Raw genomic sequence first — 20,244 nt, forward strand, 5'->3', positions numbered from 1 at the left:
GGTTAACTTCAGAAATCAGTTGATACTGTATCAAAGCTGCAGCTAAGCCAGAAGAGTAAAACCTATTGGGTATTCTTCACTTTATTAACTCTTTTTTTTCCCTCCAGGAATTTAATTCCTAAGAGTTCTAAATGTTTTATATTGACATACTATATTGAATAATCTTCCCAAATGCCTTAGAAACTATAGCATCAGGCATTTGGTTTTATCAGTCATGTTACAAGTTCACCTAAGTCCCTGAGGGTACAAGTCTCCTGAGTTTTAAAAGTGAAGTCACCATACTGATCATGCTATACTTCATGGTCACTTTGGTGACTGCTAGAGAAAGAGAGAAGCAAATTGGTTAACCTACCAGAGATAATATGCCTTTGGATTTTGAAGCCACAGTGGCAAGGCTAGTTATAGACATGGGTATGTACATTCTTGCTGTCTGTTGTTTCTGAAGACAGCTAATCTTACCATGGGTTATAGATCTTGCACATGGCTCTCTTGATTTGTTGTTAGTGAAGCACTGTAAAGAATTAGACACATACTTATGGCATTTTCATGAGGTGCCTGCTTGAAATTCGTACAAAATCTACAAAAGTGAAGAAAAAAGGGGAAACGATGCTGAGTTGGTACATTATCACTAAACACCTCTTATCCTTGACTTTCTTCCTGTTCCTTTCATGGATATTCATTTTATGTAAATTTTAATTCCTGTTTTTGGTATGCTTGTTCTAGTAATTGACATGTGAACGTACCTAGGAATGTGGCTGGTAGCCCGTCTGCAGCTATGCCTTTGCTCCATTAGCTGAAGCTTATGGTTGATTTTTTTGCAAATCTGTGTGTGACACTGTTCCTCTGCCACCTCTGTGAGAAGGTGAAATGGCTGCTCCTTCACAGTAATGGCCATTTAATCTCTTGTGGTTCAGTGCCTGTTTGTGTGCTGATGCATATGCTCATGCTTCCTTAAGTGCTTTTCTGCCTTAATATTTCATGCCTAAAAAGTAGAACAGCTGAGAACTTTCTAAATTCCTTCTTAGTTTCATATATCCCATTTTGCTAAGCTGCTTCCAGGCCCTGTATGCATTTCAGTTCTCTTATTTTGTTTTGTGGTTGTTCAGCAGTGTTCTCTATTCTGCTGTTTCAAGTTTGCTCCTCCTGCCTTTGTAGTCTTTTTTCATTTTTTTCCCCTGGTCTTTTTTTCTGCTCTTAACTGCCCCCACCATGTTCTTATCCTTGTCCCAAGCACACATGCACTTATGGTAGCCCAAGAATATACCTTACTCTGTGTCTATCACAGATAACTATTCTTTGTATTACTCTGAAAGCGTGTTTTCCTTTTTTTCAGTGAGAGAAATGCTCTGTTACTTTTGGTAGTTCACAGCCCTAAATGTGTTAGAAGTAAAACAGAAATTAAAAGAAGTTTATCTTTCAGTTTAAATGTCGCAGTGAGTGAAAGTTAGCAAATTGCAATACTGAGGAGAAGGGTCCTGGCTTTTATCTTTGTTGAGAGGGATTGGTCATGCAATCCATCTCTTCATGTACCTCACTTAAAAGCTCAAATTCAAGAGCTGTGATCAAGAATCTGTTGGTGTCATGTGAAAGTTTTGCTTTCCTTTGTCTTTCTTATCTTTCTTTTAATTTAACAATTAAATAGTAATTGGATATTCATGATACAAGATTTTGATATTACTTGTACTGTATAGTGAAAACAGAGTAATAATAGTTCAGCACTGTTGTGCCAGCTACAGAAATAGAATACTTGTAAAATTCTGCCTTGCTTAGTGTGATGAGATCTTGGGGTGGGGTATATTTGTATTGAGGCCAGAGTTGGAGAGAGGTTATAATTTTGTTTAGCATTAGATCTGGAAAACCTCTGTAATTTGTCTGGACTGCATTCCCAGTTGTGCATGATGTAAACAGACAGCTATGTCTTGACCACTGTCTTTTATTTTTCTGGGTCATTTTCCTTATATTTTGTCTTATCACCTTGGTTGCTTCTCCAATCCACTCTTTCTCTGTCTAGACAACTTGGTTTATCACTGTGCATTTACCTCTAGGTGGTCTGCAAAATCTAGGTTTGGAATCAGACATTGCATCATCATCTCTCTGACCCTCTCATCCCACGTTGTCATCACTTCAGTATTTTTCCAGACACAGCTTTGGAGGCTGCCTTGCTGCGATGGTAATGTTCAGAAGGGAGAGCATGCAGTGCAATGACCAGGTCACCTCTAAAGGCTTCAAGGGTTGGATCCTTGGGAGAGGCTGCCATGTGTGCTCCTTTCCCCTGTACTGACCCCCTTAGTTTAGCTGGTGGTGCACAGGCCAGGCTGACAAGCACAGGCTGATAAGCTCACCCCGGCACTGCTTCCTGGCTTGGGCACTTCAGCCTAGACATGGGCTGGTTGTGGAGATCAGCCATCAGTGGGTCACTGCTGCTGGCCTCTGCATGTGCCTGGTGCTGAGATTTGGGAAAGCTCCTTGGTCCTCCTGAGTGTTTGCCCTGATCTGCTTTGGATCTAATATCCCAGCTGGTGGAAGGGAGTTGAGTAAGTAGTACTGGGCTCCAAAATCATGTTAAGCACATTAGGAAGAGTTTCTGTCGGAGATGGAGTACACCTCCATCTTTTTCTCAGCATTTTAATTAAAAAAATAATTTCAGTATTTTATAACTACACCTTTGAGGGTTTCTGATGAAGGCAAAAGTCTTCCTTCTAGTTCTGCTCATCTTTTCCTTCCTGGGGGGCATATATAGCAGCTGCTGGAGTTGTCTCTAGGGAAAAACCTGCTGCTGCTTCTCCATAGCCCCCAAGACGCAGGAGAAAAAGATAGGGATACGGTGATAGGGATTCTTCCAAGGGAAAAGATTGGGAGGCTGCTCTCTAGCATTCCTGGTAACCATCCATGTTCAGCCCCTGAACAGTAACAACAGTTGTCCCTAACAGTATGATATAGGAAGCAGGGAAGGAAGGGACAGTATCCCTTACAGCTGTGATGTCACTAATGGACCAGAAGTCACATTTCTGTGGGGATGAGGCTGCGTGGAGAACTTGGGCTTTTGGACAAATAAAAAAACAACCTCCACATTTTTCTAGTGCCTTCTTTCCAGACTTGTGGACAGTGCTATATTACAGGGAAGAATATCTGCTTAATCTTCCCTGTAACATCCCTCTGCACAGCTTTCTGTGGTCCTATATGCAAGGTAAGACTCTGAGGAAGAAGTACTCTCAAAATCATGCAAAGTGCTCTCTGCAGCCTGAATACTTTTGTATCTTGGATTGGGGATCTCTCAGCCCGATCTTAGTAACAGCTCGTGTATTTTGAAAACAGCTGAATTTTTGAGCAGTGAATGGAAATGAAGAATTGCAGCCCAGTTATGAGACTTCACTCTGGAACAAGCAACCCTTGAAATAGGAGAGGAGGCCCAGTAGAGGGAAGGAAGTAAAGTGTTTTCAGTATCTAAATTTCTGGATTTTTAGGGATATTTCTAGATAGTTAGGGATATGTGTGCAACTTTCTGTTATAACACTTGGTTCTGATACCATCAGTTTTCACATGGAGTCACTTTGGGTGAGAGACGTTAAAGGAGTCCAGCCTTGGTTAGCTGCAGGTGACTATTTGGTGTAGAAGCAAAAGGACAAGATGGGTTCCTAATGATGCTTTCCTTTCTAAACTCTACTCCTGTTCCTCCCATTGCTCTACTAAGATACCTTTTTGCATTGTGATTTGGTAGGAGGCTTTTTTGCTTTTATTTCCAAGGTCAACAGTTTTTAACTTGCAGATTTCTCTCCTGCAACCAAATTAAGCTCTTGAGATTGGCCATTGTTTTAAAGATACCTGTGTATCTGTTACTTCACCTGAAAGGATGAGGTTGAGGCACAGAATTACATTTTTCTGCTCAGTTTTGCGGGTTGTGGTTATTGTCCCTTTGTGCAAGGCAGTTTTGCATCACTGGTGTGGAGCCCTTGCTGTTTTTTTCACCATCTGAATTAGCTGTGTTTCATCGGAAGTTTAGTTACTCATTGAGATGAAGCTGGCATTCAGGATGTGTTACTACAGCCTGTACCAAAGATGAGCCTACTCTGGAAGGCAAATAGCCAAAGCAGATGACAAATGTGACAGGATACGGAAAGGAGCATGTCAGTAGCTATGAGTTGTAACTCATCTGTGGTGCAGTGACAGCTATCCATTATGCTGTAGAGTCCACTGGATGGAAAGAGATGAAAAACAACCAAGATTCTGTCTGTTGGCTGGCCACTATTCTTTGCATGCATCCCGTTTTTCACCTTCCTGTAGGGAATTACTGCCAGAGTCACACCGCATTTCCAGGTAGAAATGTTTGTTCTTGAGCAACTGTGCTCTGGCAGGAAGGGCAGCAGGGACTCACCTGCCTAGGCTTAGGTGCAGTTTTCTTTGTCACAAAGGAAACCCACAGTGAGCTACATGCAGCTGAAGATGCCAGCAACAAAAGTAAGGATTCAGCCTCAGGAATTTAGCATTGAAGACACTGCAGACCCATTTTTGAACATGTTTTAAGGCATCCAAGTCCCGCAAAATTACTAGTCATAGCCATCAACTTTTGATTAAATTTCCATCTCTTTCCTTTAGCCCACGTGATTGGTATTTAATGTCACTGCTTTCAGTGTCCCTGCAATGCACTGTGGTGCATTGTTTTGTTTGTGTAGACTTGGCAAACAGGTCATAATGTGTTACTTTGGTTGCCTGGAGGAGTTCAGCATCTTTTAATTACTTGTTTTTGGAAGTGTCCTTTAACAGATGTAACCCTTAGGAGCTGGAACAGTGAGGATGAGAAGCAAGTTGGTTCAGAGGAATTTGGAAGCAGCTGTTGTGAGCCCAGAATGGTGAAGCTTTCAGAGAGGTAATATTCATGCTTATATGCAATCCTACTCTTGGAAGCTTTTTCTACAATTCCTATCTTCCCCATTGGTTTTGGAAACCATCCCAGGGTTTTGGATACACCTCCTCAGGGCAGCAATGCTCCTCTGTCACTGAACTTCTGATAAAACCTGTCCTAACCCTGCGCTTGTCTTTTGCGTGGAGAGGGTGTGGGCCAGCAAGGTTTGTTTTTCTCACTGGCGTGTCAGAAGAGCTGCCAATTGTGTCTGTTTGCAGGCGTGGTTTTGTCACAGGCACCTACCAAGGACTGGTGTTTGGATGGCATCTTCTGAGGTGAAAGAGGTGAATTCCAACATTTGTAAGTCACTTTTAACTGTGCTGGACTTGGATCTTATTTTGCCAAGTGCACTTTGGACCCATTAACTTAATGGAGAGTAGGAAACACAAACATGGAAAAAATCAAGCCCAAGATGTCTGAAGCACATATTAACAGATAAATCTTAAAGCAGAGATCTCTTTTACTTATTTCTGTTGGTGTAAATAGTAAATGCAGGAAACAAGAAAGCATGTCCTACTGCGTCACAGTTTAATTTATCCCTGGCTAAATCAGTCAATTTCAGTGGATGTGATGGGTGAAAAACGTCTCCCAAGAGGGTGAGTTCATTTTCTTGAGGCTGTGTTTCCCTCTGCTGGTGTGGAGTTAATACTGCTGATGTTTTTCTTCAAAACCAGGCTTCTGAAGCTACTATTTTCTCATAATCCCGAGAAACATTTAAGCTTGTCTCTCATCATAAAGATTTTATTCCTTATGTCCAATCTAAATCTACCCTCTTTCAGTTTAAAACTTTGGCTCTTTTCCAGTGTCTCACCACCCTCACAGTAAATAATTTCTTCATAATATCTGATCTAAACTGTATCTCTTTCTGTTTAAAGCCATTCCCCCTCGAGCTGTCACTGCATGCTATCACTTGTGAAAAGTCCCTCTCCAGCTCTCCTGTAGCACCACTAGGTACTGGAAGGGGCTCTAAGGTCTCTCTGGAGCCTTCTCCAGGCTGAACAATCCAAACTCTCTTGGCTTGTCTTCACAGCAGAGGCTCTCAAGACCCTGATCAACTTTGTGGCCTTCTCTGGACTCTGGACAACAGGTCCACATCCTTCTTATGCTGGGGGTATGAGAGATGGATGCAGCACTCCAGGAGTGGTTTCATAAGAATGGAGTAGAGAGGGAGAATCTACTCCCTCAACCTGCTGCCCACACTGCTTTTGTTGCTGCTCTCTGGAAAAAAAAGCACTGTGTGTAAGAGCCTGGACTATCTGACTGCATTAAGCAAGCATAGGGAATGAAACTATTTAAGTTAGAGAGCTAATGTGTTTTAAGTTCTGAATATCGTAGATCCAGTAAATTCACTGTCAATTCACTGTCTCTACAGGGAGGGCAAGCTGTTGGCAGACCATCTAAGCAAGACAGCCTGTGTATTTCACACAGGAATGATCTCTTCAGGTGCATTTTGATCCTAAAGCTCCTATAGTCCCCTGGGTATTCCATAGCTATTTATCTCCTCCAAGGTGGGCCTTCTTCTGACCAAAGACAATGCAGATTGTCTTCCTTTTGTTCAGAACAGAATAGATCAATAGCAATAGCAGTAATTCAGAGATTTCCTTAGCTGTTACACAGCACCTCTCAGTGTAAGTGGGGTTCAGGGAAAGAGTAGAGAAGACAGTGCTCAGTCACCAGAATTCATTACTGCTGCTCACAATGATAGTGTGGTGCAGAATTCAGAATTACTGTGCCATCAAGACTGGTATTCCCTCAGCTGATAGTGTATAGTATTTCTGAGGGCCATTGTGAAAACAAGATTGTTTTACAGATACCTAGACAATGGCACAGCAAAGCTCTTCTGTGCCAGAACTGTTAAATGGAAATGTTTTTCAAAGCTGAAAAAGAAAGTGCTTTAGACAATCTTCACATTCAGTTGCATCAGAGTGTTTATCATTGTTAGAACTTATTTTATGGTAGGAGAGACTTACATTCAATAGCAATATCTGCCTGTTACTTATCCATGCAATAAAAATCCAGTGTCTCAGACCAAGCCAGGAAGATTTTGTCCCTGTAGCACTTCAGGTCTTTCAACCCTTCACAAAACAACTGTTTGAACCACTGTTTTCTTCTTCAGTCTATTATTTATTAACAAAGATGAATTTTTAGTGGTTATTATTTCAGCTTGCAAAGACAAACTGTCAAAGTTTCCAAAGTATTCCATTCAGAACCACAAAACATATTACCATATTTATCTAAAGATGGTGCCAGACTTTTATGATGATCAAGACTTAGGAATGCTCTTGCTTTTAAGTTTCTGTGTAGTTGGGTTTTTTCCCAATGAGCCTAATCATTCTGAAACTAAGCAAAACTGTCACACTGTTGTGAACTGACATTCTCAGACTCAAACAAAATGAGATCCCTTAGCAGGTTCTTTGATTATACCCTCTTATGACAGCACAGAACATTTGGATCAAAGGCCAGCAGACACATCCAGCTGGAATAGCTTATTCCATAAACAAGCAGAATCTTCCACTGCATGGTCTCCTAAGCAATTTCCAGAGCTGCTGCAAGCATTACCTGCTAGTTGTAGGGAGGGTAGTATTCAGGTGAACTCCCAGGCTGGGGGGTCCAGGGACCAGGTTAAGTGGGATCCACAAAAAAAAAAAAAAAGTTTGTTTTTGAATTCCAAGACTTACTGATCTATTACTGTTTTTTGGCAAGTGAAAATCCCATGACACATCTTCTTGTACTTTGCCTGTGACTTTAACATTCTAGAAAAATAAGAAATTAAGTGTAGACAGAAAGGGTTATTCTACTCCTTGCTGCTTGGGAGTGGGACGCAAAAGTATATTGAGTACACATTATCCTCAATGCAGAAATATTTCTAAGCTGCTGTGTGTGTGCAGCTTCTATGTATCTGCAGGTGCTTGAGAAGTGGTAGCTGAACATAAAGGTGGTTCAACATGATTGTTTCCCTGTTCCCACTGGTTTCTAGGCTAAGAGCTCCTTGTCCCCCACCTTTGAATGGTTTTCTCTTTCTTGGCTTCTGGCTATATGTAGAAACTTCCCAATAATTTATTTCCTTCCTTTCCCTGTAGTCTCAGTCCTGCTGGTTCTGGTTCTTGGAGAGTTCTGTGACCAAGTCTGCCAATTCGCAGTCACTGCTTGCAGGCTGTCCTGCAGTCATCCACCCCTTTTGTGTGCCTCTTGGTGCTGCTTTTGACACTTCTGCAGCTGAGCATCATCTGTCTTTCACTCACTGAGTGGTAATGCAGAGAAGGAAGTGAAGGTTTTGGGCAGACAAGGCCAATACCTGCCTCAACAAAGGCATTTGCTTCTTGCTGTTGAAGCTTCATCTGTCCTCGCTTTTGGAGTGTTAACAAGGAATTTGCCAAGCTGCTGTGTGGGGATGGTACATGTGGTGGGTTAGTCAGCACTAGCAGAGGGGCTTCAGCAACTTCTTAAACTCCAGCACATTCTGAGTGAGCCTGTGCTTGTTTCCAACCTGCAGTTGCAACGTGAGCCAGGTATAAGGAAGGATGTTGAAATTCAATGTTACAGTTCCCTACCTTCATACCTGGGAAAGCCTGCACTTTGTGGCAGAAGATTTCAAAGTGTTTGGTGCAAGAAAAATGCAGCCCTGGAGACTGTGACCCTGGACTAGTAACTGCAGCTGAAGCCAGCTGGCTACAGTGAAGAGAAGGAACCTTAATGAGGTGCTACAGTTTTGCTTAGAGTTAACCTGGATTCTCAAGTAATTTCTGCCCTGTGTAAGAAATAGGTTTGGCATGGTCTACATTTGTGCAAACACACCCTATGGTTTTGCACACATGGAATGAACCCCAAGTTTGCCCACAAGTTAAAGTTGCTGCCACAATCATGGAATCTCCTTAGTTAATCCCTTCTGAAACAGTAACTGCTCAGCCCTCATGTGAAGAGGGCATGTTTGCCTGCAAGGCACGACTCTATTAGGGACATTCCTTTACTCCGGAAAGCAGATGTTTCCTAGGGAGCAAACTGCCCAACAGTTCCTGATTATCCACATTTCAGTATTTGAGTGGAGCCCAGCTCTGGGCTGAAATTCCAAGTGCCAGGAATTTTGCTTAGGCCATAGACAAGGAGAAAGAGGATTCTAAAAGCCCAGTAAAGATTTCTATAGTAAAATGTTCCCTTGATTTTTATTATCTGATGTTGTTGTTTGACTTCAAAAACATCTTTTGTTCTTGTTAATTGATTCAACATCTCATTATTTGTCTGCAGCTGATCTCATTTTGCTTTGAGGCAGAGAAGTGCTTTGCCTTCAGAGCTGTCTTCCAAATCTGTTGTCTGCAATTTCTGAACATGCCTTTGTAGTTTCTAAATCCCAACTGAAATTAAACTGTAAAATTATCAATAGTAAGTTCCAGGCAAAGTCTTGAATGAAAAGCAATAGACTTAGGTTCTCTGAATTAAGGAAAGTACTCAAGAAATTACTTGTCCATAGGAACATGCAGCTTTTAGACATCATAAGAGATGTCTAGACAGTGATGCCAGTTACAAGTACCATGTCAGCAGTGAAACTCTGTGTCTTGTACCTATGACTGATGACAGCAAAGTGTGTATGAATGCTCTCAAAAGGGTCTGTGGGTCCTTTTTTCCTCCTGTTTCTGGGTGTTTTACTTCATGGAGATAAGGTGTTCAATGCAAATAGCCAATAGTTTAAGCACTTTCCACCCTCTCCTGTGGCCATTATAGTGGCTGTGAACAGAGTTTCAGAGCAAAGACCACCTGGAGATGCTGGGGACTGAACATCTAAGACAAGATGTCCATAGTTCCCTCAGTATGCTGGAACAGCCCTGGGAAATTGATATCAAGTTCCCAGAATTTATTTGCAGTCATTGTGGGACTCTTGCCTTAAAATATGAGGTAAAAAGTGCTCGGTGGAGGTTTCTTGGAATCCCAGTTTGTCAGAAACTTTATTCCACCTGTTGCCTGCTAGGTTTGTCTTCTAAGGAGATCTGAAGTAGAGGCAGAGAAGGCAAAGGACAAAACAACAGAGAATGAGAAAAGGCAGCTCAGGGGAAAAGACATGCAAAGAGATGCTAAGCAAAACATCCCATCTATTGCTCGTGGCATGTGGTCTTGGGGACCTGTCATAAAATACTTCAATGCAAATGTTTTTAAAAAAACTTCAGGATAGGATCTCCTCAAATAATGAAGGGGCAGTTTTCTTAATGGCTTTTATTGCTCTTACAGTATTGCTGAAAAGTCCTATTGCTAAATAGGATTTCTTTACATTCAGCCTGAATTTGCCATCACCCTTCAGCTTTACCTACTCTGCCTGTTCAGCTTTACTGTAAACATTTTTCTGCTGCCTTGATCTTAGCAACTTTCATGTAGTCTCTAGGTTATGATTCTGCTTTCCTGTTTTGAAATTCACGGTCTTTTTCTGAAGGTAAAATCATGTCAAGGCAAACAAAATGTGTTGTAAAAAGGTATAAACTTTATCTGCCCCTCTCTGGCCTTTTTGACTTTGTGTTTTTCACTGTCCTGCCTCTCTTTAAACTGGAAATCCTCAGGCAGTTCTGCCAGAGCTGCTTGCATGTTAAAATAGATTAAATAGTGAAATGTGGCTTCATGGAAACTCTAATGTCCTAAGGGCCTGAATGCCATGTCCCTAGACGCAAGTTGATACAAAAGAGATCATTTAGGCTGGACAGACATTCTTGGTATTTTACAAAATGCCTGGAGACACACTGGGAACACAGTATGGAATTAGGGTGCCAGTGAAAAGAGTAGAACCATTTTCAGAGAGTCCAGTTTTGTTTAGCTGAGAGAATCAGGCAGTAGTAGTTAAAAAATAAGGAGAAAGTCTCGTATCTATATTTGCAAGCTTTTTTAAAAAACAAAAACAAACCGACATCCAACTGCTGGTGGGAACTGTGTCTGTCAGCCTTGCAATGAGGTTAAGAACTTTCTCAAACTCTTCCCATGGTTCTTGAGGTGCTTCCCAGAAATCACTCTACCTCATGCAAGAACAGGAAAAATCAGAATATGCTGGTATGGATTTATCAATACATAAAAATATAACTTATTTCTGAAACTTGTGTTCCTTAGTTCATTAGCTGTGGCTGAAGTGTGTTGAAAGAAGAGCTTCCCTGTTATTAACTCCCACAACATCTTGATTTCCAAATATTTGTGACTGGAAAATTGCAGTAGTGGTAGTTCAAGGTTACAGTGCTGTGCAAATATGCAAGAAGACTTAAAAAAAGCCGCAAAGGAAATCATAGATCTAGGCATATGTGTACATTCAGCATGCAAAAAGAGGGATATAAGCAACTTTTGGTAGAATCCTGGAGCTTCCAGGCTACAGTAACACCCACTAGAAGGCAGATGAATAGAAAATAACCTGCATGCCTCAATAAAACCTAATTTTACTTTTACAATCCGAATCTCAGCAAGCAGTAGACCCTCCAAAATTTAAATCTGTAGATATTCTTCAGAAAAGGCTCATTCTGAGCAGTGGAGAATTGTTTCCATTGTTCTCTCTCAACTTTTTGCAGCCTCCCCTTTGAACAGCCTCATTCCAGTAGCTGCTTTCCTCTGGCTAAGGAGCTGTGCATCCAGCTGCTTAACTGTTTACTCTTTCCTTTCCCTGTTATCTTGCTGTCATTGTGGAGCGATTAGCATCTGAAAAGGTTTCAGTCTGTCCCACCTGCCCCATGCGGGCTCTAGCAGTGACAAAAACTCGGATTGTGCCCTGGCTGCTCCAGCATCACACTGGCATAGTGAGAAGTCGGAGCTGTAAGGCCAGATCGAATTGACTCCTGGTGACAATCTGATTTCCCTCTAATCAAGGCCTCTGGGAGAGATCCCAGGACATTGTGCTCTGTGTGTTTTGTAACCATGTTTCCTAGGTGAGACAATCAGTGCCTTTGTCTGTCTGTTAAATCTCACATAAATGAGCTATCAAACCCCATACCTGCGATCTTCTGCCACTTCAGGCTCACTGGGAACAGCAGCCATAGCACAGAAGTTGTTTTACTGTGCTGTTGAATTTTAGACAGAGCTTGGTCTACTGAGAGCACCTACCTGGTAATATTCAGGAATTTTTCCTACCTCAGGTAGGTGTTGGATAAAAGGTCTGATGGGCAAAAGCATAGCAAAGGCACAGGGAATACCATGGGAAGAGGAAGGGAAGGAGGCTGGCAGCTTGGTTTGAGTGTTCACGTATTATTCTTCATTTAGGAGGCTGGGGATATGGTAGGTGGGTGTACATAGTTGGATATAATGCTGTTATAAATGAAAATGTGTCCAGCCAAATTAAAATGAAAAAAATAAAATACTTATTTTGCAACCAAATTCTATCTAGCCACCCACAAGGAAAGAACAGAGCTGAGGGTCTGCATTGGGTGTGCAACAAGAAGTCAGCCTCAGCAGAGGTTTCCCTCTAAGTCCACATACTTCCATCCTGGCACACGCGGTTTTTATAGGGAAAATTCTGCCTGAGGCCAGGATTTCGGCAATCAGTCCTTTCTTCTATTCAGAGTCCCATAGTTTGATGAGATTTCTTTTCTTGGCGACGAGGTAGAGCAATTCGATGTTTGGAGTTGGTGAATCCCTTGCTGAAGTTTACGGGAACGCTGCATTCACATGGATCTGCCCGAGGATTTCCATGATATCCATCTCGGGTCGTTCACACAATGATCAGCGCCTGGGCGTTCCTGTATCGCTTCAGGTACGGCCATCTCCAGAGAGCCACATCCTTTTACGTGTAAATCGGGTTCTAATATACACCAGGTATCGCCTGCGAGGGTGGGGGGGACTCCTAATACAAACGTGTATACTCTAACAAATATTCAATACCACATATATCATACTAGAAATGGTGCGAATTATATCTACTACACATAACAATGTGATATGGGAACAACAAAGAGCAGTTGTGAGGTATTTTTCCCCCATGGGTAGTGCAGCCAAAACACCTTAAGGAGGGAGAAGCTGGACATTTTTGTGATTGAGTACAACTTTTCTGGGGGGACTGTAGCAGGGGTTTTGAAAAGCTGCTAGGCAGTCTTGGGCTGAGAAACTTTTGATAGAACTACTCGAGTAGATACAATTTTCCCTCTCCAGTTTCACCATCTCTTTCTTGTTCTTTGCAAGCTAGAAACAGATGGAGAGGATAGTGGAAGCCTCCTCCTCTCATTCCACTTGCCACGGGTTTTTCCCTACAAGGAATAGCTACACTAGTCAGTGCCATAGTGTCACAGAAGGCCTAAAGAATTAGTTCAGATGTACCTGCTTAAGGATGGCCAAGATGAATCTCACAGTAAGTCATGTTCTCTCTGCATAGCTGGCTGGCTGTCTATCTTTTCTTCAATTTTCTTTTCAAGAGGAGTTTGCACATAGGAATCATGTGTATGAGCTGGGGACATACTGTCAGAGGGGCTATTTACACCTGCAGCCATGGTGCAGCACCCCAGGAGAAACCTCAAAGCCAGGGGTGTGCTTTGAATGCTGGCCTGTGCTGGAGCAGGGGCCTTGGATGGATTGTGATCCTGACCCTGTGGATCACTTCTTCTCTGGGAGAAGTGGGAGGGGGAATTGTGCATGAGGCAGTGGTGGCCAAAGCCAAGATGCTGTGGGCAATGGCAAAAGCACTCTTGGCTGCAGGTTTTGTGCTCTGTGCTTAGCTCAGACAGCCCTGGAGGTGGTCGCTGGATGCAGTCAGCTGTCGTCCTATTCCACAGCATCTCTCCACCCCTTTGTGCTGTTGGTTCTCCTCTTCTTCCAGGCATAGTAACTAGCTGTGACCTTTGCACTCATTGTTTAGGTATCCCCAGGGGCATTTCTCCACTGCTGCACTTCTTGCTGTCTGATCTCATTGTATTTTTCATGGCATTAATAGAAGATAAAGGAATGGGAAAGATTTTCAGAGAGGGGAGTTTTCAATTGGACATGCACTGCATTTCTTTTCCAGGCAGTGGGAAACACAGGCTTGTTGTGGATCTTCAGAGACTCCTTGACCTTGAGAAGGATGTTGGAAGTATGGAAATCTGCTTCTGAAGTGAAGGGCACTGCATCCTTTTGAACGCAGGAACACCTCAGAATTAGAGGGCATAACTGAGGAAGGAAGTGCTTGGTGGGCTGGAGAAGGACTCTGCTGGGGGGAATAGTGTTAGATCTGGCTGGTTAGATCTGGCTTCCTCCTTTGCCCTAGCTCTGAAGTTCTCTCTCTCCATCCCTCTTTCCTCTTCTTACTCTGTTCCCAGCCCCTCACCAACAGACAGCAGGTCTCAGTGCTGGAAGAAGAACTGGAGTCACAACTGCAATGTTTCCGAGGTCAACTGATGCCAACTGAAGTGCTGTAAATTGTTTGATTAAATTGATTTCAATGAGCAAATAAGAAGCCTTTATTTAATCAATTTTATCTTCTCTGGAGCTGCTAACCAGTACACACTGAACAAATATTGTCAACATTGCCTTTAAAATCTATTTTTGCTATCCAAAAATGTGTGCTGTGGCTGTGCATGTTTGATCAACCCTGCTAGGTTAATGTTTTAGAGCATTCACTTTTTGTAGTTTTTCATGACAAGAATATAATGAGATAAATATATTTTTTTTCATTCCACAACTCATTCCTGTACAGCTTAATGGAATCTAGACTTCAATTACTGCACAAATCCCTCAGCACCTAAAATTCATTATTAAGTAAAGCTTCCTCAGATGTTTTGGATTCACTGAAAGTAAGCTTGTCTAAACATAATTGACATTTACATGGATTCAATTTAAACAAGGTAAGATTTATCTCTCAAAAAATAATTAACTGATTGATTTTTTTCCTCTCTCTTTTTGTGGTCAATGTGTTCCTCAGTGTTTCAGAAATCATAGAGCTTAGCTCCTCACAACTAGTTCCTATTTGCAGATACGGAGGGCAAAAGAAATTTCCATGCTTTTGCAGTCCCCAAAGGCTTTTTCAATTTGAATAAACTAGTCAGTACTTTGAACCAGGTGAATAAACAGGAAAAAAAAGAGGAAATATTCTGTGGAGGCATGAACAGAGCTCCCTTGTTAAAAACTGGCTGAACACTTTCATAAAGTGTTTTCTGGACATTCCCCACTGACTTTTGCTTACTCAATAGTCTGCCTTTAAGACATTGTAGTAAATGTATAGGGCTTTATTAAGTTTTTTACTGTAATTGCTTGACTGTATTCTAAAACAAAACAGTGCCTCAACCCCCTCATGGTAAATAATTTATTCCTTATATTCAGACTAAATCTACCCTCTTTCAGTTTAAAATTTTGCCCCTTGTGCTGTCACTCCAGGCCCTGCTAAAAAGTCTCTCTCCACCTTTCTTATAAGTTACAGTTCGGTACTGGGAGGCTGCTCTAAGGTCTCTCTGGAGCCTCTCTTTCCCAGGCTGAACAACCCCAACTCTCTCAGCCTGTCTTCATGGGAGAGGAGCTCCAGCCCTCTGATCAACTTGGTGGCCTCCTCTGGACTTGCACCAGGAGGTGAATGTCATTCTTGTACCAGTGTCCCCAGAACTGGATGGAGCACTCCAGGTGGGGTGTCACTAGACCTGGGTAGTGAATAATGCAAGTGGACATGGAAAACTGGTTCTAAGGCCTGAACCTGAGCCTGTAAAATTGCTTTTTTGTTTTTTTTAAGTCCTGTAGGCCTTTATCCTGGAGTCTGGTCTCTTCTCTGCAATGTCTTAGGTCAGTTTGCTAGAACTATTCCCGTAGAACATGAATTTTGTTAGGTTTTTCACTGGGGAGTTCATTGGATGTAATCAAAGTTGTCAGTCAACAGAGAAAGTAAGCAGCTTGGCCAAAATTAAGAATCTAGCAAGAGACCTGACAAATGTTCCTACAAATACATTACAAGTAGTTAAATCTCCCACCATGGTTTTTCAAGGTGGAACTTGCTTTATATAGGACCCCAGACTTTACCACTAGCTTGGGTTTGGGTTTTCATTCTTTGTTAAGACTAGACATGCTTCCTAAGCCACTGTGTTAAGATCTGGAAATGTTGTAGGCTTGGCTGAGCCAATTTATCTATTTCTAAACAGTATTCAACTTCTATGAATGCTTATCTACTTGATGACCAGATTTGAATTAACAAGTCAGGATGTTGTGGTTAAGAGAAGTCACCATGCCCGGTGTGCTGCTGAGATTTCCTCCTTTTGGTGGGGTGATTAAGAGAGGTGAAGCAAGAGCCAGGGGTTTGATGCTGGGCCAAGAAGGTTCAGAAGGGAATAGACTCTTTCAATGGCATGTGTGGATTTTCTGAGTGTTAGCTGGTGCTCTAGTTACTGCTACCTTTTGTGAGAAGTATACAAAGTTGTGGGTCTCAGGGTGCACATGCGTCCTTTGAAGAGAAATTGTGCTTTGCCTGTAGTTTGAGCACCTTTTTATGACAGTTTCCAAAATTCCCTGGGCATCATTTTGAAATTTGCTCAAACTGAATGCCAACTAAAGAAATTAAAGCCTACAGTCTAAAAGCTGGGTAGAAAAGAAAAAAAAAAAGAAAAATAAAAGAAAAGTAAAGAGATTTGCAGTTCTTTGAATGATTTTAGTATAGGGGCCAAACATTGAGAAAGGCATAGAACAGTTTATACTGTGTTGCCTTCAAGCTTTCTGACCCAGTCAGCTCCTGCTCCTTCTGCTGTGTTTGTCCAGGTGTGTTCTCAATTCCTTGCTTGGTTTTGGTGCGATGAACAAATCTGCTGTTGAGGCAGCAGAAAGAGGGTGCAGCAGTCTACCTTGCCATTATGGAGAGATTCTTTAAAGGGATTTCATTGTGTTATGGATGCTAGTCAGTTTGCAGAAACACTAAGGCCTGGCAGATTTTTATGAACCTTACATGAACTATGAAATATCCTTAATGCAAAAGTTTACTTCACTATCAGAACACAAAGATAACAAATCTCATTGTCTTTGAAAATGCTACACAGCAATTATGGAGTGAGCATGTGCATGTGTGTGTGTAAGGGGTGAGTTGGGAATGTCAGTGATTAGGAGCATGAAATTTGTGATTGGAAAGAAGGGAACAACAGAGGAGGCCAAAGGCCTGTATGATGTTGGTGATAAGCATCTAGAGGAGCATGAAGAGTGACTCAGTTGCTTTGATGAATTACTCTGCACTACAGACTCTCCAGCAGATATGATTCTTCAAAGAATGTGAAGACTTCCTCTCCTCTCACAGTCTCCTATCAAAGTGCTCTGCAGACATCGGTACTTCTCTGGTACTCTTCTCATGCAGTTCATTGAGACCACTGCCTTTTTATTTTCTTCAAAGATATTAGAACATAGGAGTGATTTCCGAGGTCCTTTTCCTCATTCTGAACCATGGGCAATGTTATCAATTTATCATATGTATTACTAAGACTTCTTCCTTTCCAGTTTTTGATTCAGGTTTTAGCTGTGGAGAAGCTGTTTCTATATGGTTTTGCACTACCAGTATGGACTATGTCCTTTGTTCCAGCTGAAGTGTGTTTTCAGGAGGAATAGATCCCTTATTCCCCATGGGAATCTTGGCCTAATACTTCTATCAAAAAGGCCTTATTTGAGTCCATCTAGAGAAAGAAAATGAAGAACTAGAAAGGCTGCGCAACCTTGCTTTGCTTTCTCTGTTGCAGAGACTTTGTCTGGGTTTGTGACACCTGTGCAGCTGTCAGTCACTGCCTTTGATGCAAATCCTTCAAATGTATGCTCATGTGACCAAAACCCAGGTTTGCCAAAGCTAAACAAGGAATAGAGAGCACACCTGGGCAAACATGGTAGGAGGGCATGGTGGGACAGGGTCAGAGAGATCTCCCCAGTGCTGGCCCCAGTGCATGCAGCTCCTGCCAGAAATCTGCCAGCATCTGGACTTCTCTGGCTGTGATTTGTGATAGATCTGGCTTATGCTTTTTGTAGGAAAATCTGGTTTTAGACAAAAAATTTGTAAGTTTGCCTGGCAGACTCTTTTCTGTAGTGCTAAGCAATAGGAAAAGAGGCAATGGGCAGAAACTGATGCACAGGAAATTCCACATGAATATGAGGAAGAACTTCTTGACTGTGCAGGTGACTGAGCACTGGAACAGATTCCCCAGAGAGGTTCTGGAGTTTCCGTCAGTGGAGATAGTTAACAACTGACTAGATGTGCCCTGGGAGGAATCAGCTGTAGCGTGGAGGTCAGACCAGATGACCCATGGTGGTCCCTTCCAATCTGAACCATTCTGTGATTGCCACTCTCAGGAATGTGAATGTGACCTCTTTCTTTGAGAAGGACACAGAGAGACAAGAATGGGGAGAATGTGTTCATCAAAATAAAAGGTGTCTAGTCTCCCTTGTCAAGGAGCCTAACAGTGATTTAGACCAACACAGAGTTTACTTTTATCAGCCTCTGGCCAGTTATCTCAATCAACTGTTCACTTGAGACAAAGGCAATACTAGCTAGCACTAACATCCTGTACATAATGTGCAGCCCTTATGGTGTGTGCCAGTCTTCCCAACTCCGTCTGGGAGCAGACTATGGAGAGCCTTGGGAGCAGGGCTCCTGAGTTAGCTGGACATATCTGTGCATCCTGCTGTTTTTGCCAGGTGAAGATATCCCAATTGACTGCTTGAATAACATCACATTGGGATGCAGGTATGGAAAGCTTAGGCTGCATTGGCACTATTAAACAGCTCTGGGAAATATTTCCAGGCACAGAACTGTAGCTCTCTGTATTATCAGGACAGTCCCTTGTACATCTCATCTCAGGCTAACTAATGTGTCTCACACAAGGCTCAGATGTAGTTTGTGGACTGCTCACAGCAGGCACTTTATGTGGTGACTGTGCTTTTCTGGAGGCCAAACTGGTTAACTAGGACAACTAACTACCCACTGTACAGGCTGCCATCAGTGCTTACAAAATGTCCCACATATTTAATTTATGAGATTTAACCTGACCCTCAGGTTCAAAAGCAGAACCAAAAGGCTGGATCACTGTATCTCTGTATCCCTGGATGCCAGACCTTTCAGAACAATAAAGAACTGGAAGCTGTTCCTGAGGCCCCCTCCTTGCAGATGGTGCCATGACTAATGGGTGTTGTAGGGTGCTGGTGGAGGCCTCTGTGGGCCAGTATTTGTTTCCATTTTCCTTGTGGTGTGCAGGGAAGGAAAAAGCAAAGCTCGTGAGCAGTTGATGGCTGGTGGCAGTGCTGCTGCAGCACTTCCTTCCATACATGGAAGGATTTGCTCCATTCTCAAGCCAGACAGCCTGAGGAGATCCACACCCCCCTACTCTGATCCAGAGCTCCTGAGCTCCGTCCTGGATGAGGACACCACCATGTGCAGGGGGCAGCTCTTGCTGCAGGCTGCACAGCAGCAATCCATCTCCAGCTGAAACAAAGGGATGCAAGTGACAAGTGATCAGGACCTGGCCTGGGTCACTGATCAGCAAAGTTCTCACTGTTTTTTTGCTGTGAGAGGTTCATTTGGTCAGGTGTCTCCATGGCAGCCTTGCAGGAGGGGATGTTCTGAACTGGTGGCTGGCAGCCAAAGTGGCTGCTATTGGCTAAGGGACACTAGGCACAGTACAACTTATCCTTACAGCTGCTGTGTGGAACCTTGGGAGAGAAGGAGAGGTTGGGAGAGGCTGGCTCCTCCCCACATCCCACCTCTTCATTTAGACTGTGATAGAAAGAAATTACCTCCCCTATAAACAGCCTCAGAAATTTCAGAGGAAGAGAACCATTTGAGACTGGGCAGGAAGAACTCCCAGGATGAGGATAGCCATCCTCCTGAGCCTTCTGTTCTATGCTGCAGCTGCTTCTCACCAACTGTGAGTGATGCTGAACTTCTACTTCAGTCTCTTTCATCAGTCTAGCTAGATGGACCACATCCCACGCCATCAGCTCTCATGCTTCCTGCTCTACCAGGTCACCACAAAGAGTAGCTGAGTCATATACCTTGCCTCCCATGCCTTAGTTTGGCTCCTGCAGGTCAATACAAGCCAGCTTTTTGGGGGTCTTCCAGGTTAGACCTGGGGCCCAGAGATGTTTGCTCTGCAGTTGCAATGCCAGATCAAATCATTGGTGTCTAGACTGCAAGGTTATGAAACCACTTCTTCTGAAGATTGCATGGGATGTTTTTGGAGAGTTCAGGAAATTACTGGAATAAGGGGTTTGAAAAAGATTATAGGGCTATACTTAAGCTAATCAAGCAGAAACTATTTCTCAAGTTTCAGTGAAGCAACAACTTTGCTGGGCTCACTGTTGCTTTTGAATGTTGTTGGAAGCCACAGCACATTGCTGGGGGATTCTGCAGTAGTGGACCACAGCAGGGCAGCTTTCTTACACCTCTTGAGACCTCAAACTGATACCACCTCTGCTGTCCTCCCCCACCACAG

The 20,244-nt window shown here is 42.8% G+C and overlaps 1 protein-coding gene across 1 annotated transcript in view; it reads left to right on the forward strand.

The window, feature by feature from the left end:
* Window positions 1-95: 95 nt before the first annotated feature.
* Window positions 96-20,244, forward strand: part of LOC110472354 (alpha-2-macroglobulin-like protein 1) — a 42,071-nt gene continuing 21,922 nt past the window's right edge. The window contains exon 1 of the mRNA XM_085574127.1: window positions 96-19,677. Within this exon, the coding sequence (XP_085430253.1) occupies window positions 19,619-19,677 (59 nt within the window). The 5' untranslated portion in view covers window positions 96-19,618. The remainder of the gene's footprint in view (window positions 19,678-20,244) is intronic.

This window comes from Lonchura striata, chromosome 1 (genome assembly GCF_050655825.1).
Source record: "Lonchura striata isolate lonStrDom1 chromosome 1, ASM5065582v1, whole genome shotgun sequence".
Taxonomy (NCBI): Eukaryota; Metazoa; Chordata; class Aves; order Passeriformes; family Estrildidae; genus Lonchura; species Lonchura striata.